Genomic DNA, 18,309 nt, shown 5'->3' with positions numbered 1-18,309 from the left:
TCTCACGTTCGCGGTCAAACCGAAAAGGCGGCATTGTTTAATGTGGTTGTTAATTGACTTTAATCGACTACGTCATTATTTCCCACTGCGTAAGGGCAAAGGATAGTTTTTCACACATCTGAAGTCCAACATCGCTGAGTAAAAAATTAAAAGCAGTTTATGTTCGCACGTTTAACCGACAAAGAAGTTGAGTAAAAAAGTAAGCATATAAAAATGTTATTGTGATTGGTTGTATGTATTGTGAATGGATTTGAGTTGACGATCTAACGGTACTGTATTGTTGTATTTTTTATTATATAAATGTTATAAATGAATAAAGGCGTATTAACAACTGCGCGTTACACACCGGTCTTAATCAATAACGCAGTGACGTCACCATCTATGTTTAGAACGCTTACACTGAAAACACGTGGCTTGTATCTAGTAACGTTAGTAGTAATGTTTAATTTGACGTTAATAGATCAAGTGTTTTTCGGATAGACTTTCGAACTTTTGCAATTAACGATGCATAACAAAAAAAATGTACCAAAAATGCATATGTCTATAAATATCGCTACATTTTATACATGTCCCGGAAAATCGTCAAAAGTCCCGGACAATTTAACTCAATGTCCCGGAATCGGTCTGAAAAATTATGGCATGTATGTCTATGACTGAGTTTTTACGGTATGCATACTAGCACGCTTGTAAATTTCTGTATTATTTGTATAATTGTAGGATTAAACAAATAAAATATCTGTGTACAACATATATCACTAAAAAACATTTCCATTTTCAACAATTTCAAGAGATGGAGAGAAACAAATGTAAAAGGACAAACATTGAAAGGACATTGGTTTTGTTACCAAAAGAAAACAATAAAAATACACATATCTTCACACTACAAAAAGTGCTGTTTTAAAAATAAATAATATGAAATTTTAATTGTTTGTATGTTCTAAAGATGGAAACATATGCGTAAAACATATTGAAGTAATGTAATAAATTTACAATTTTATTTCCAGTTTGAGATATAAATACCATTGTAACCTTGTTACATTGATTCATTTCAAAAGTATTATTTTTAAATTTGAAGAATATACATTTTATGCATGATAGTGTTGGTTTATGTGATGCCAACCTAGTGCCTCAATAAATAATTGATAACACAATTAAAAGAAGTTTTAAATCTAAAAATATATAAGGTAATATGCTTATTGACATAATTATGAACACAAACTTTGTATTTCTCCTTTTTACTCTAACAGATACATAATCAACAGCATACACAATGTACTAATTATTTCATGATTTAAAATGACCTCCATGTCATCAAACATATGGTCCGAAAGATCCGCCCATTTGATCTGTATAGTCCGCAAATATGGTCCATATGGTTAAACAAAATCTGGTTTGTAAAGTCTGGTCTATATACCTAAAAAAACTTATGTTAATTTCCATCTTCAGCTTAATTAGATTGATGTCAAGACCACTTAAACATTACATGATGAAAAACAAATATGTTTTAGAGTGGCAAGCTGGTTACAAGCCTCAAAATAGTTTACATGAAGCCAACTCCGAATTAGAGAGTCAACAGCATGTGTCACTGTGTCTGGATATGCCTGGCTGTACATCTTCAGGTTGGTTGGGGTGTTTGAACTTGCATTCTCAAATTGTTTGGGAAACAGGTAAATGTTTGGAAATAATCAACAGGAAAATCATGCAATCTGAAAAATTCGCAACAACCATGTCGCTCACTTGAAGGTCAAGGTCACAGTGTAGTTTGTGCACATACCGTATATTGCCGATACCTTTTGTGTGTTTTATGGCATTTCAAATAAATTGGCTCAAATAATAGTAATGTATGGATGATGTGTTGAACAACAATATGAGTCGTGTTCTGAGAAAACTGGGTTTAATGCATTTGCGTAAATTGTCGTCCCAGATTAGCCTGTGCAGTCCGGACAGGCTGATCAGGGAAGACACTTTCTAAATTCCTAAATTTGATTTTTGCTAAGAAGAGATATCAGTTAAATGAAAAATGTCATTAAAGGGGAAAGTGGCGTCCCTGATTAGCCTGTGCGGACTGCACAGGCTAATGTGGGATGACACTTTACGCACACGCATTATGCTTAGTTTTCTCAGAACACGACGCATATTGGTCATTTCAAGGTCCAGGTTGCTGTTGACACTTGAAGTTTGTGCATATTACTTATAATATGGTTATTACTGATAGGATATGCATGTGATAGTAAGTCTTATATCTTTATAGTGGATTGGCAAACTGAAATCATAATTTCAAGACGACATGTTGTATGCACCAACTATGGTGCTTGCTTAAAGGTCCATGTCCCATATGTGAAATAGGCTTTATGTGTAGCCACAGTTATTAAGAACTGGTACATACATGCTGTATTACCTGTTAACATTTTGCAAAGCACATTACACTGGTTTCTGTATCCAGTGAAATATAGCGGGGGCATGCATGTCCTTCAGACACATTTCTAATAATTAATAATTATTAGAATTGAAATTAATTTAAAATTGAGTCAGGCCTCATTGCTAAATTATTGCATTCTTTAATGTTGGGTATCATATATTAGTTTAAACCTATTTATTTTAGCTCAATTGCATCTAAAGCCTCATGCTTATTGAAACGCTCTCAAGGCTGTTTCCTGGGCCTAGAACCAGAACTTGGTGTCTTTGGGGAGATCTAAGAAAACGCTCCACAGTGGGGATCGAACACATGACCTCCCTGTCGCTAGGCGGACACCATATCCATTAAACCACGGCGACCTTTTATCATATCATATATTGATGTATGTTATGAAAAATTTCAGAGGAAAATCATGTTTGGTCTGTAAAAATGTTTTTTATGAAAACTTTACTTCAAGTTCTATCCTGTCAGTTACAGAAAGTCGTTACATATGAATAGATAGGTGTGGGGCTTAAAAAGTAAACTTTTCAGCTATAATTTATTGATAAGTGAAGTTGCCGGTCACATGAGTTTACTTTTGTAACTACTTGTTTGCCCTTGCAAGTGTTTTTTTTCTTAATCAAATACCAAAACTCCTTCCAAACTGATACAGATATTGAGATTGAAAAAGTTGCCAAACGTACAAAACAATGTATGATACACAAGGAAATTGCATTTTTGTTTTGACAATTTCAATAATGGCATGGGCAAAGTAATAATGTCAAATTTGTGGAATGCATTTGCTTGTTGGATGATGCCACTTTAGATCTCATTGATTGTTATAGTATGTATACAGTGAAAAAGACCAGTAGATATGTCTTGCTGTCTTTCTGTTAAGAATTGAATGTCATTTGTGTTGTTGTTTTTATAAGTCATTTGATTGTTTACTTAATTGTTTTAATCATTAATATAAAGGAGTAATACATGATCACAAGAATTATACCGGTAAACATTTATCAAAATCAATTGTCAATCAAGCTGCACTAAAAAGGCCCTGCTTGATAATTATGGAAAAAAGTGTTTTTCAATATAAATATAATACAGGACAAGCAGATTAAACTGCAGGGCAAGTGGATTGTTAGGCTCACTCAACCTGCAAGGCGAATGACTCTTGAAATATTTTTGAAGTCTTGCATGAGACCATGTGCACAAAGCTGTATAGAAGTTCTTAACTATACCCAACTTATATGGTTTGATTTTCTGTTGACATGCACTAATCTGTTTACTTTTTAGTCTGATTTTTCTTAAAATGTTGATATACAGTTGCATGATGTTTTTTATTTTTAAGTATAATCATGATGTGATTGACACTTATACATGTATTTCTAAATTCAACTTTCAGAATCTGCAACCATTAACCGGGACCTTTTTGGTAAAAAATGTCTGCCAAATTTGGATGTAAATGGTCAAAGAGCAATGAACCTTACCTCAAGCTCTACTCGGGCAGAAGAAGAAAATATTGGAGCTGAAGTATTGTCTTCAAAAAGTGTCAGCATATTGCATACAAATTTCATGAACATTTCCAGCCTTTCGGATTTAAGTTTGAACTTCACCAATACAAGTACTCCACATGGTGAGGGGAGTAACTCCAGCGCAGAGTTCAGCTTTGAAAAAAGCACTGATGGCAGTATTGTGTCCCCTTCCCCAGAGGCATCTGTGAATGGTGCAGGAAATAGAACACAGATTTCTATTCCACCATGGTCAAAATTAGCACAAGGCTGCAGGCCACGCCCTGGTAATATTTTAAGAGTTCTTGCTTTGTGCCCGTATATACTACTACATTCTAAGACTTGAACATTAAGAATCTTTTATCTAAGATTTTGCATACATTCAGGCAACTAATGTTGCTAATGCCATTAACAAATTGTTCTTAATGAAGAGTCATGTATGTAGAGGATGTACATTTGAAGTGAGACCCGTGAAGCACTTTTAGAACTTCGCATTTTTCGCTCATCTATTTTTTGACAAAAAATTATGAGCTATTGTCATCACCTTGGCGTCGGCGTCAGCGTCCGGTTAAGTTTTGCGTTTAGGTCCACTTTTCTCAGAAAGTATCAATGCTATTGCATTCAAACTTGGTACACTTACTTACTATCATGAGGACTGGGCAGGCAAAGTTAGATAACTCTGGCATGCATTTTGACAGAATTATGTGCCCTTGTTATAATTAGAAAATTAAAAATTTTGGTTAAGTTTTGTGTTTAGGTCTATTTTATTCCTTAAGTATCAAAGCTATTGCTTTCATACTTGCAACACTTACTAACTATCATAAGGGGACTGTGCAGGCAAAGTTATGTAACTCTGACTGGCATTTTGACAGAATTATGTGCCCTTTTTATACTTAGAAAATTGAAAATTTGGTTAAGTTTTGTGTTTAGGTCCTCTTTATTCCTACAGTATCGAAGCTATTGCTTTCATACTTGCAACACTTATTAACTATCATAAGGGGACTGTGCAGGCAAAGTTATGTAACCCTGACTGGCATTTGGACGGAATTATGGGCCCTTTATACTTAGAAAATTAAAAATTTGGTTAAGTTTTGTGTTTTGGTCCACTTTATTCCTACAGTATCAAAGCTATTGCTTTCATACTTGCAACACTTATTAACTATCATAAGGGGACTGTGCAGGCAAAGTTATGTAACTCTGACTGGCATTTGGACGGAATTATGGGCCCTTTATACTTAGAAAATTGAAAATTTGATTAAGTTTTGTGTTTTGGTCCACTTTACCCCTAATGTATCATAGATATTGCTTTCATACTTGGAACACTCGCAAACTATCATAAGGGGACAGTAAAAGGACAAGTTGCATAACTCTGGTTGTCATTTTTACGGAATTATGGCCCTTTTTTGACTGAGTAGCTTTGAATATATGGTTAAATTTTGTGTTTCGATCCACTTTACTTCTAAAGTATCAAGGCTATTGCTTTCAAACTTAAAATACTTTCATGCTATCATGAGGTTACTGTACCTGGCAAGTTGAATTTTACCTTGACCTTTGAATTACCTTGACTCTCAAGGTCAAATTATTAAATTTTGCTAAAATTGCCATAACTTCTTTATTTATTATTAGATTTGATTGATACTTTGACAAAACAACTCTTACCTGACATACCACGATAGACTCCACCCAAACCATCCCCCACGCCCTCCCCCCCCCCCCCCCCCCCCGAATCCCCCCCCCCAATTTTTTTTTGTTTTTTTTAAAGATCATTTCACAAATGACCACCACACCCTCACACTATACCCCCCCCCCCCCCACCCCACCCCTCACCCCCCCAATTTATTTTTTTTTTGAAACGGTTAAAAAACAAATATTTATTTTTATTATTTTATTTTTGAAATACCGTCCAACCATTGCACCCAAGAATCCCCTCCCCCCCACCCCCCCCCCCCCCCCCCCCCCCCCCCGCCGATTTTTTTTATTTTTATTTTTGCATTTTTTTTTCCGCATTTTTGGAAGATAATGTAATAAATGACCACACCCCCACACTATACACCCCTCTTCACTCCATCCCTCCCTCCTCTGTGATTGAAATTGAGAGTCCCTTCACCTTTAAAAAGAAAATAGATGAGCGGTCTGCACCCGCAAGGCGGTGCTCTTGTTTAGAATAATGCAATCTGGGTTGTAAGTCTATTAACTGGTTGGTGAATACGGGCCCATAGCCACAAACTTGTATCAAGTAATTGTAATAGTTTGAATTTATCACACTTTAAGCATCATTATTTGCTTTATATTAATTAATCACATTTTGGCTATTTCAACTTTTTTAACATCATTCATCTATCTTTCTTCATACGTGTACAGATACAGGTTATTGACAATCATTACATCATTGACATTTGACCATCATCACAAGATGAATTTATGATGTCAAGCTATTTTCTATTGGGTAAAATAACAAACATGATAATTTTAAATCAAAAAGTAGTCTGATCACTCAAATTAACTTTCTTTCATCAGCAATAATTTGTTAAAGCCCCACAAACATGCAAACTCAAAGAATATTTTGTAAAATATTTTGTAAAATAAAGTTAACACATAAAAATTAAGTGTTCCTTATAGCAATCACCAAAATTGCGACGCTAGATATGGTCTGGTAACATAGATTTAACCAGATACAAAATGCTGTTGTTGTTTTGTGATAATATATTCTATGTGAATTTCGCTAGACGATTTTTTTTCTTAATTTTTGCATGACTTAAAATTCAGATGTCTAAATTTAAAATGGGTAGAAAAGGATGATTTTGGCCTTTGGAAATATGAGTGAATAAGGGCTATTAAATCAGTAAAAAAATAAGTCTTTCTTACGCTTCCATAACAATGCACCCATTGCGAGGAATACGCTTCCATAACAATGCACCAATTGCAAGGAATACACTTCCATAACAATGGACCCATTGCGAGGAATACGCTTCCATGACAATGCACCAATTGCGAGGAATACACTTCCATAACAATGCACCCATGGCAAGGAATACGCTTCCATAACAATGCACCCATTTCGAGGAATACACAGTCTGTGACAGCTTCTTGTTTATACTTTGTTTTCAGAAGCAGATAGTTCTACTGCACAGAAGGAAAATGACTCATTGGTTGGTAACATTGTTATATATTTATGCTCCCCTTCTTTATATATTTATGCTCCCCTTCAAAGAAACAGGTTTATATTGCGTTGCGCCTGTCGGTCCCTTAAGGTAGCGCACCCCTAATGGACACATATCCAAATATAATTTAATTAATTATTTTCTTAATCAGCATTATGTCACTGAACTACATGCAAATTTGTAGGTAGGCTTTCTATGCTTTTTTAAAAAATATACCGATTTTTTCAAAACCACCCCCACGCTCGGCTTTTGTCCAGTTTATTTTCACCCCTGGGGTGTATAAAAGTTCCATAATTCATTCAAATTTCCAAATATGGGCATGCAGTTGGTGTGTACAGATGCAGTAAAGGTGTTTAAACAAGATGAAATAAGTTTTCTTTTACAGACATTTATTTTTTTTTTATTTTTATCTATGGAAGAGCGCCATGAAATGTAAGTGATTTCAGCCAAGTAAAAATTGGGTCGGTTAAAAACAAAGTGTCATAAAATTCAAAATAGTATCATTTAAGTAATATTTTAAACTAAGTTTTTATAGAAACACTATATACAGCAAAAATACCAAGAAATAGACAGATTTACCGTTTACTTTTTGAAATAAAATAAAAATGCAACATGCATCATTCGTATTTTCAGCAGTAAATTACCCAATTTAGCCATATCGTTGTTTTAATTTTAAAAATTGAAGGATGTGCATAAAATTTTCAACATATTAAACAATAAACATAGCTTATATGCTATATTAAATCAAATTACGTTAGAAAAGAAATAAAACGCGTCGCAAAAAGAATGCGATGTCTGCAGGATTCGAACCTGCGCGGGAAGATCCCAAAAGATTTTTAGTCCATCGCCTTAACCACTCGGCCACGACAACTTCACATCAGTGTAACCTTAAATTAGATATGCATAAGTAAACAGGTGAAAAGGCTCGTCGATCTTTGAAGAAATCGCGTAATCGTATTTTTCAGATGATAATTGGATCAAAGTCAATATTTATTTCAATATTTATTGTGAGAATAATGTATTCTAAATGAATTACGTAAACACATATCAAAATTCGAAGTTTGAAAAAAATAAAATGCATCTCTCGGAAATAACCGATCATTGAAGATCGGCAAAGATCGTAAAATAAATTGCAGGAAATCATTAGGGGTGCGCTACCTTAATCAGTCTGTAGACCATTTTGATTCTGCATGATATGCAGAGAAAGCTTTTACTTACAATTATTTAATTTAGCACTACAAAACTCTTGAACAATTATTCAATTTTGCACTAAAGAACTCGTGCACAAAGGAAAAAGCTGTGATTTTGAGGTCAACTGGTAAATGTTCAAAGTCACAGGGGCTTTTTACATGAAATTACATTGAAGGAGTGGTTATTTTAAGTACTTTTAATACCAATCAAAACCTTAAAAAGAGGTTGATGAATCACAATCTGAACATTTGACACTGAGTTCCATAATTATGTGATAGATGATATTACTGGCAGCTGTGAGTTCAAGCATTTAATCCTCATTGTCAGGGTGTCAAGAAAGAAATGTTTGCGCCAGCATCATTAGCTGTAAAAGTTATTGTTTGTGGCATGCTGATGTCTAATAAGTGTACAGGATTGAAGACCATTTACAATCTATGTAAATTCCAGATCTCTTGTTACAGCATACTTCACATTCATTTTTAGTGATCGCCTTTTGTCCGTCGTGCGTTGTGCAGCTTCAATATTTGCCTTGTTAACACTCTAGAGGCCACATTTATTGTCTAATCTTCATGAAATTTGGTCAAAAGATTTGTCTCAATGATATCTTGGATGAGTTTGAAAATGGTTACGTTTGCTTGAAAAACATAGCTGCCAAGGAGCGGGGCATTTTTCCTTATATGGCTATAGTAAAACCTTGTTATCACTCTAGAGGCCACATTTATTATCCGATCTTCATGAAACTTGGTCAGAAGATTCATCCCAATAATATCTTGGACAAGTTTAAAAATGATGTGGGTTGGTTAAAAAACATGGCCGCCAGGGGGCGGGGCATTTTTCCTAATATGGCTATAGTAAAACCTTGTTAACACTGGAGGCCACATTTATTGTCCAATCTTCATGAAATTTGGTCCGAAAATTGGTGTAAATGATATCTCGGATGAGTTCCAAAATGGTTACGTTTGCTTGAAAAACATGGCTGCCAAGGAGCGGGGCATTTTTCCTTTTATGGCTATAGTAAAACCTTGTTAACACTCTAGAGGCCACATTTATTGTCCAATCTTCATGAAACTTGGTAAGAAGATTCATCCCAATAATATGTTGGAGGAGTTCGAAAATGATGCCAGTTGGTGGAAAAATATGGCTGCAATGGGGCGGGGCATTTTTCCTTATATGGCTATAGTAAAACCTTGTTAACACTCTAGAGGTCACATTTATTGTCCAATCTTCATGAAATTTGGCCAGAAGATTGGTCTCAATGATATCTTGGATGAGTTCAAAAATGGTTACGTTTTCTTGAAAATCATGGCTGTTAAGGGGCGGTGCATTTTTCCTTATATGGCTATATATGGCTATAGTAAAACCTTGTTAACACTCTAGAGGCCACATTTATTGTCCAATCTTATTGAAACTTGGTCAGAAGATTCATCCTAATAATATCTTACACAAGTTTGAAAATGATGCCAGTTTATTAAAAAACATGGCCACCAGGGGGCAGGGCATTTTTCCTTATATGGCTATATATGGCCATATTAAATACTTGTTAACACTGTACAGGCCACATTTATTTCCAATTTTCATGAAACCTGGTCAGATTCATCCCAATGATATCTTGGATGAGTTTGAAAATGGTTTCTGTTGCTTTAAAAACAAGGCCACCAGGGGACGGGGCATTTTTCCTTATATGGCTATATTTGGCTTTAGTAAAACCTTGTTAACACTCTAGAGGCCACATTTATTGCTGAATCTTCATTAAATTTGGTCAGAAGATTTGTGTCAATGACATCTTGGATGAGTTGGAGAATGGTTATGTTTGCTTGAAAAACATGGCTGCCAAAGGGCGGGGCATTTGGCTTATATGGCTATAGTAATAATCTTGTTAACACTCTAGAGGCCAAATTTATTTCCAATCTTCATGAAACTTGGTCAGCATATTCACCCCGATGATATCTTGGATGAGTTTAAAAATGGTTCCAGTTGGTTGAAAAACATGGCCACCATGGGGCATGGCATTTTTCCTTATATAGCTATTGTAAAACCTTGTTAACACTCTAGAAGCCACATTTATTGTCTGATCGTCATGAAACCTGGTCAGAAGATTCGTCCCAATGATATCTTGGATAAGTTCCAAAATGGTTCCGGTTGCTTGAAAAGAATGGCCACCAGGGGGCGGGGCATTTTTCCTTATATGGCTTCATGAATCTTCATGAAACTTTGTCAGAATATTTGTTTAAATGATATCTTGGATGTGTAAGAAAATGGTTCTTGTCTGTTGAAAAATGTGGCTGCAAGGGTGTTCACTAGTTATAAAAGTTGGTAAGAACATTTTTTCTAATGATATCTTGGGCTGCACAGAGCAGGTCAGTTCCTTTGAATCTCAGGTGAGCGACTTTGGGCCTTTCAGGCCCTCTTGTTTAATCATTCTTCGATAAGATTTCATTCAGTCTCATGTTTGCTTAATTTTATATTCAAATACTGCAAGACATGTATAAAGAACACACAAAACCCCCGACTTAAAACAATTGATGTTTCAGAACTTCACGTGTTCCCAGAACCTGACCTTTGATGATAATTACACAATGACAATGGCACACAGCACCCAGAATGGCAGAGAATTGAAGTATATTGGAAGGCCAGTGCAGAACAATAGTCAAACTGCGGAAGAAATATCAGAGCATTTGGATTCACAGGCTGATGGTGCAAAATGTACCTCAGAGTTACAGCTGTCATCTTCTAGGAATGTGCTAGACCTTAATGAAGACAACTTGGTGTCAGTGTCATGTGATAACAAAACTGAGCATATCAAAACAATTGCTAGTGTGATTTCTGAGGATTCAAGGGTGGAGAAATTGGTAAAAGTGGTTTTTGCTAAAAAATCCCAGGAACAGAGAAACATAAACAAAAACAGTGATCAGCCTCTGAGGCAACTGGGAAAAGAACCCAGTAGCATGGAGCAGCATCTGGGGAGAGAACTGGGTAATATTGATCAACATGGAAAAGAACCCATAAACATCTCACATCATCAAGGGAATGCAACCTCTTATACTGTTCATATTTTACACAACAAGGTGACCGAAACAGGACCCAACCTGACTGAAAACCAATTTTCTAAAACAACGCAAAGTCTTTCAAAGAAACAAGATGAAACATATGTAATTGAGAGGCCAGTTTCTGTAGCACATGGACATGCTGTGGTTGCGAATGCTTCATCTGAAAGTTCAGTATTGTCTGAGTTATCTTGTATGTCTGCTGACGATTACACTGCAGTGAAATTGTATTACAACCAGAGCCCATCAGAGTCAACACAGAATCGGACTGAGAGTGTTGTAAATACTGGAACGGAAATAAGTAGCACATGTCAAAGTTCTGAGACGTCTTATCCCAATTCTTTGTCCACAAACACGGTTGGTTCTGTGAGAACAGTTGAAACTCAAAGGTCTAATGAAACTTTGGGAGTCTCCAACAAAGATTCAGATTTAGGTTCTGTGGACCTCAATTTGACTGATTTAAGTGATGTTAATGAGGAAATTGTAAAAGAAATGGATAAAATAGAAAGTAGTTCAGAGCTAGGAAAGAATCAGTCAATGTATACTAGAGAAGTGGATACATGCAATTCAAACTTAATTGTTCACACTGAAAACAAAGTAACTTTAAAAAGTAAGGCAGGTAATGCATTTTTTGATCCAGAAATTGGCAGCAATGAGCGTTCAAGGAAATTAAGGAAAAAAGTTGAAAGAGCAAGATCCAACAGTGAAAAAATTGAAAAGAAAATTGCAAGCAACTGGAATGAACAATTCATGGATTTTGCCAAGAAGTTTGATAGAGAAAAGCAATCAAATAAGCAGAGCAAGTCTTGCTTCATTGATGCCAATAATACAAAAAATGTTACATCTAAACAGAAAGAACAAAAACAAAATGAAGCCAAATATGTTCAAAAATCAGTTGAAAAGGAGTCATATCATGTTGTAGATGATACTTATGAAAATGTTGAGGCAAAACAAAAACAAGATACATGGGAAGCAAGAACTGTTGGTAGATTAGTAACAAGATTGAAACGCGGAAAGTTTGAAAAACTTTATTATGAACGTATAAAGGTACCTACGTGTACAACATCATCTTCCCATAAAGATAATAACACACCAGCATGCATAAACCCTAGTGATAACACACCAGCTAGTGTAAACCTTAGTGATAACACATCAGCCAGTCTAAACCCTAGTGACAACACACCAGCTAGTGAAAACCCTAGTGATAACACACCAGCCAGTGTAAACCCTAGTGATAACACACCAGCCAGTGTAAACCCTAGTGATAACACACCAGCCAGTGTAAACCCTAGTGAAAACACACCAGCGTGTGTAAACCTTAGTGAAAATACACCATCATGTGTAAACCCTAGTGATAAAACACCAGCCAATGTAAACCCTAGTGATAACACGCCAGCCAGTGTAAACCCTAGTGAAAACACACCAGCGTGTGTAAACCTTAGTGAAAACACACCATCATGTGTAAACCCTAGTGATAAAACACCAGCCAATGTAAACCCTAGAAAGAATAAGACTGACAAAGTATATGAGCTGAGGGGAACAAATAGACAGAAGAAACGAAAAAGTCCTCGCCAAAATCAGTTAAAACCAAACAAAGAAAATCTCAATAAACAATATTTCATTTATAAAGGAATCCAGTTTAAACCATGTGTAGTCAGGTTGGACAGTCTGAATAAAATCATAGAAAGGGAACTACAAAAGCTTTCGAAAAAAGAAGGAGAAAATATAGACTCAGCGGACAAAGTAGATAAGTCAGTTGCAGAGTCTTCTAAATCATTAGAAGTGCTTTCACAGGAAGCATTCATGAAATTGATGGGTATGAGTCAGTCTCAGCAGGAACGAGTCCAGCTACAGGGTTATGAACAGTGTGATAAAGAAACACTATATGATAAATTATCAATGCATCAATTGTCAGGGGATCATGAAAAAAAAGAAAACATGGAAAATCAGGATTGCACTGTAAATTTACTGGCTTCAAATGCAACTGACATTACACATGGTAAGTCTGTCACTAGTAATTTTGATAATTCAGAAAAATCACATATTCAAAACGAGATGGATATACTAGAAAGCAAGAACAATAGTGGGAGTAGGCCAACAGCTGATTTGTTAGTAAAAGCAGGATGCATTGTTAATTCAGAAGTGTTAAGTACTCAGCCATTTGTACCAGAACTTGTTGGAACCCAGGAGTTTTCAATTCACATGGATGAGTCTGTTGTAGATTCCAGACCAGGTAGTCCAGTAATTGACATACTGACAATGGATTTCCCGGCATTAAGTAACAATGATAATACAGTATTTGAAAGAAGTCCAACAATGCCTAGGTTGGGTCTTTTGGGCCAGGATGACATGGATATAAATTTTAATAAAGCATTGAGATCAAGTCCAACAATGTCCATGATGGACCTATATGGCCAGGATGGCACGGATGACATTATAAACACTGCTTGGCCCAGGAATGGACAGGCACAGGCTAGAAATCACAATGTCTCCAAAAAGGGCAGTTGTGATAAAAAATCGTATGATGTATTTGACCACAAAAATCAGCCTTCTGCTGTTACCAAGGAGTCTCTTGATTTGGTGCATGAAAATATCAAACTTCCTAATAGCATAACAGACAATGTGACATTAACTTCCATTGTTGATAATGAAGCCGCATATACTGCTACACAAATTACCTGTGAAAAGCACTCTAATAGCAGAAAAGACATTTTGACATTAAATGAAATTGTTGATAATGAGCCCGCATTTGTTGCTATAAAAATTACCAGTGAAAAGAGTTCTAATAATAGAAAAGACATTGTGATATTAAATGAAATTCTTGATAATGAACCCACATATGTTGCTACACAAATTACTAGTGAAAAGCACTCTAATAGCCGTAAAGACATTTTGACATTAAATAAAATTGTTGATAATGAGCCCGCATTTGTTGCTTCAAAAGTTACCAGTGAGACCTGTGTAGCAGACAGTTCAGAAACCTTTTATGATGACATGGATGATGAGCGAGAAGATTTGAAAAAGAATGAACAGGAGCAGGTAGAACTTTTGAATGATGAAAAAGATGCTGTGAGCTCAGGGAGTCCAGTAATCCCAAGACAAAAAACTCCTTCTTTGAAAAAAGTCTCTCCAATTCGTACAGATCGGCTGAAGTGTAGCTGGTTAGACATTAAATTCCCAAAAAGTGATACAAAATATGACAAGTCAACAGCGAGACCTAGACAAGTTGTTATTGTAAGTAGTGCTGACAGTCGGTCGAGCTGTGAAAATAAAGACACAAATGAGGGTAGTCTTTGTCCGCCATTTTGGAAAGAGCTTAATGATCTTGAAATGAGGTTAAGCTGTTTGAAAAGAAAAAGGACATTGCATCCAAAACAGTTATCTGTCAGTTCCTTTGATTCAGCATTGGCCTGTTCAGATAGCAAGAATAAGGCTATACGAAGAAGAATGAATCCCACATCCCCAGTACCACTTGGAAATACAAATACAATTTCAAAACTGGGTCAATTTTTTCAAAACCAATATGGAAAGAGAGTTGTGAATGTTGGTGGATTAGCAGTGCCTACACACTCAAAAGATAATGTTACCCAAAGGACAAACAATACCGAAGGTAATTATTTTGAAATATAAAGGATGTGTATTTTTTAATGAAAAGTGGGTCAACTAATAAGGTAAGCAGTTTACAAAACATAGCATGGAATGACTTAATATATATATTACAAAATTGAAAATCCTGGTATATAATTGAACTCAAAAATCCTGGTTATATAACTGAAGTATGGCTCCAGGGATGTGTCAAACTTGTGGCTTCTGGTAAATTACCTTAGAATTCATTGGTCAATCTTAAGGGTAATGTGAATGTGCCTTAAAGAAGTACAAAATATAACCGCACAATAATTTGAATCCAGTTATGGTGATTAAAAATTTCCGTTTAGGTAACTTTCTTGGATACCTAGCTTGTGATTATGCCAATCTTCAAAGAATTTGGCGTTTATTGTTCTGCATTTTTCAACTGTTAAAGCGTTGGTACGTCAGTCGGTCTGTAGACCTTTTGTGATATATAGAAAGTGCTTTGGCCCTACAACCATGCAATGTGGTATGATGGTATCTGAGGAAGAAAGGAAGTCGCCATTTGATTTTGAGGTCAAAGATCAGGGTCACAGGATCTTGTACAGTAAATTTGTTTCAGGAAGAGGTCTTTTTAAAAACTAAGACCTAACATATGGAAAAAATGTTATCCTGTTTACTTCTGAGAAAAGGGAGAGGCTTATTCTTAGTAAGGTCAAGGTCATAGGGTGTTGTAAGAGGAAAAATTTCAGCACTATTTTCTAAGAAAGCCTCAACATTTGATAATTCATGATAGTGGTTTTAGTGAAGGAAGAAGAAGACATATTGAAATATTTTTATATTGAAGTCACCAGGTTTAAGTTTATTGTCACATGAACTTGTATCAATAAATTAGTTTCTTCATGATATCTTTGACCTCCAATTATCTATATTGGTATGCTGATTTTTTGGGAGGAACCAAAGGGATATATTTCTTTCATTATTATTTTATAGTTTAACAGGTCAAGGTCACAAGGGCTTGTAACAGGAATTTGTTTTTCACACAATAACTTGTGAACACTTTGACCTATAATCATGCAAATTAGTTGAGTAGTTACATTAGTGAAAACGAACATATCTATGAAAATTGAGGTCAAGGTCAGAGTGGCTTGTGTCATTGCATTTGTTTTTTGTTTTTCACAATATCTAGAGAATTCTTAGGATCATATACATAATATGTATGCTGGTTAGTCTTGAAGAAGGATTTCCCATAGTGATTTCAGTGCTGGAGGTTAGGGGGGAGCATGTATGGTCTACAAAATCTCTTGATTGATCTTCAGGTCAAGATGAAGGTCACTGGTTATAAAAATCAGATCAACACGGCCGTTAATCACGCGCGCCACCTCTTTTTTTGAGATGCATTAATAAATGAGCCAGAGAAACTTCCGAGGTGGCGCTCAGGCCCGGATGTTTTGAAATTTAACGGATAAGTTAACAGGGTGATTAGGTTTAATATGATTTTCAAGACATTTCGCAATATTTTAACAAATCGGCCAATATAGTGCGATTCAGCGATTATAAATTCATCTAAAAATGTACAGAAACATTCAATCACAACCCATTTGGAAACGTGAGGACCATTATAAGTTGTGGCATGGTAGAATTCGTAAATGCAAATCGATGTCTTTTGCCTGTGTGACGAGCAAATTCCATGCCAATTAAATCGCTCATTACATACAACGATTGCTTTGAACCTGTACAAGTCAATGCGTGCACAAAAACATCGGCTTCTAGCCGATCTAATAGATAAATTTACATTTTTCAAAAAGAGATGGAGCCAATGCCAAGGAGGTGGCGCTCAGATTAGGAGGTGGCGCCAATGCACATTTATAGCTAATTTGAAGTGGAATATTTTATGTTATGGTTTCTATTACGCTTACAGGACTTACATTATTTCTGTAAGTTGACTACTTCAGCACATTTGAGTCGCGTGCGTTTTAATTAGAAAAAGTAGTTTTCTAATGATGTATTGATGGATTTAAACGATCGTCTTTGTAAGATAACAACATTTAACATGTTTTATACAAATATGTTAACGGGAAAAGACCGAGCTATCTTCATTTTTTGGAGTTAATAGTTGGGAAAAACAACATAAATGAGCCTAATTAAGATTTGTTGACCTTGGTCTTATAGTAAATAAAGCATTTGGATTAACGGCCACAAATCATAGTTTCAAGAAGAAGTGTTATCTTATACTTATTTCGTGAACTTTCATACTGTATACAAATTTTGATGTCCATGAATTATTTTGATAATATTGAACATTAAGTTATTGGTTTGATTGAGTATTACAAATTGTTGGTATACACCGTACAATATATTTCATTCATGTTGGTGACTTCTTAATTGAGTTGGTCACTTATATATTTAAAAAAACTACATTATATTTATTACATATTGTGTTTATGTTCTGTAAAGATTTGGGCCTTCGTATGTACGTTGAAAAATAAATTTAATATAACAAATATCATTATCTATCAAATCTACGTCATGTGATAATGTAATTGCAATACGACTGTTAATTGATAACATCCTGCATTGGCGCCACCTCCTATCATTAGCGCCACCTCCTAAGCATTGGCTCCATCTCTTTTGGAAAACTGCAAAATTATCTACTACGTCGGCAAGAAGCCAATATTTTTGTGCATGCAGCATCTAATGTATGTTGTACGCAATCGTTTGATGCCGTTGGCGATTTAATTGGGTGGATATTTTCTCGTCACACATGAAAAACTCATCGGAATGCTTTTTAAACTCCACCATGCCACAGCTTATAAAGCTTCTCATGTTTTTAAATGGGTTGAGAATGCACGTGTCTGTACATTTTTAGACGACTCAATCTTCGATGAATCGCACTACATTGCCCGATTTTAAAAATAATGCGAAATATGTTGTACAAATATATTAAACCTTATCACCCTGTAAAGTTGTCCATGAAATTTCAAAACATCCGGGCCTGAGCGCCACCTCGGAATTTGCATTGGCTCATTTATTAATGCATCGCAAAAAAGAGGTGGCGCACGTGATTAACGGCCATGATCAATAGCTGGAGTGTTTGTAGCTTACATTTAGACCTATGAATTAATTACTAAAATGTCCAATAGTGAATGAATTACAGAAAGTTTGTTGTCAAATCAGTTAAATTATGTCATGTACATGAGTCCCATTTTTGATCTTAATTATATATAAAAATGTTCTTACCGATCATTACAAATTTTTTTTTTTTTATTTATATCTTAGTCTAGATATGTTTTCTCTAGATGTATGTTTTTATTGCTATTTGTTGAGATGTATGTTTTTACGCTGTTTAAGCCACTATAATTATTGATTATTTTCTTCGCAGAGTCCCTTTAAAATGTGTTAAAGCCTATTTAACCATCTTAATGCTTATATTGAAAGTTTCT

The 18,309-nt window shown here is 35.4% G+C and overlaps 1 protein-coding gene and 1 non-coding gene across 3 annotated transcripts in view; one reads left to right on the top strand and one right to left on the bottom strand.

Moving 5' to 3' along the window:
* LOC127843625 (uncharacterized) overlaps nt 1-18,309 on the top strand; it is a 42,174-nt gene that overhangs the window by 22,253 nt on the left and 1,612 nt on the right. For both annotated transcript variants that reach the window (XR_008032244.1, XM_052373316.1), the window contains exons 8-11: nt 1,509-1,619; nt 3,798-4,190; nt 7,012-7,052; nt 10,787-14,909. Coding sequence is in view for 1 of the 2 variants with exons in the window: in XM_052373316.1 (XP_052229276.1) it covers nt 1,509-1,619; nt 3,798-4,190; nt 7,012-7,052; nt 10,787-14,909 (4,668 nt within the window). In the remaining variant the exon portion in view is untranslated. The remainder of the gene's footprint in view (nt 1-1,508; nt 1,620-3,797; nt 4,191-7,011; nt 7,053-10,786; nt 14,910-18,309) is intronic.
* On the bottom strand, nt 7,854-7,935 carry Trnaf-aaa (transfer RNA phenylalanine (anticodon AAA)). Its single transcript has one exon. It is a non-coding gene; the product is annotated as a tRNA-Phe (tRNA).

Source organism: Dreissena polymorpha, chromosome 9 (assembly GCF_020536995.1).
Source record: "Dreissena polymorpha isolate Duluth1 chromosome 9, UMN_Dpol_1.0, whole genome shotgun sequence".
Taxonomy (NCBI): Eukaryota; Metazoa; Mollusca; class Bivalvia; order Myida; family Dreissenidae; genus Dreissena; species Dreissena polymorpha.
Note: the sequence above shows the minus strand (reverse complement) of the source record. Positions and strands in the feature narration are given on the sequence as shown.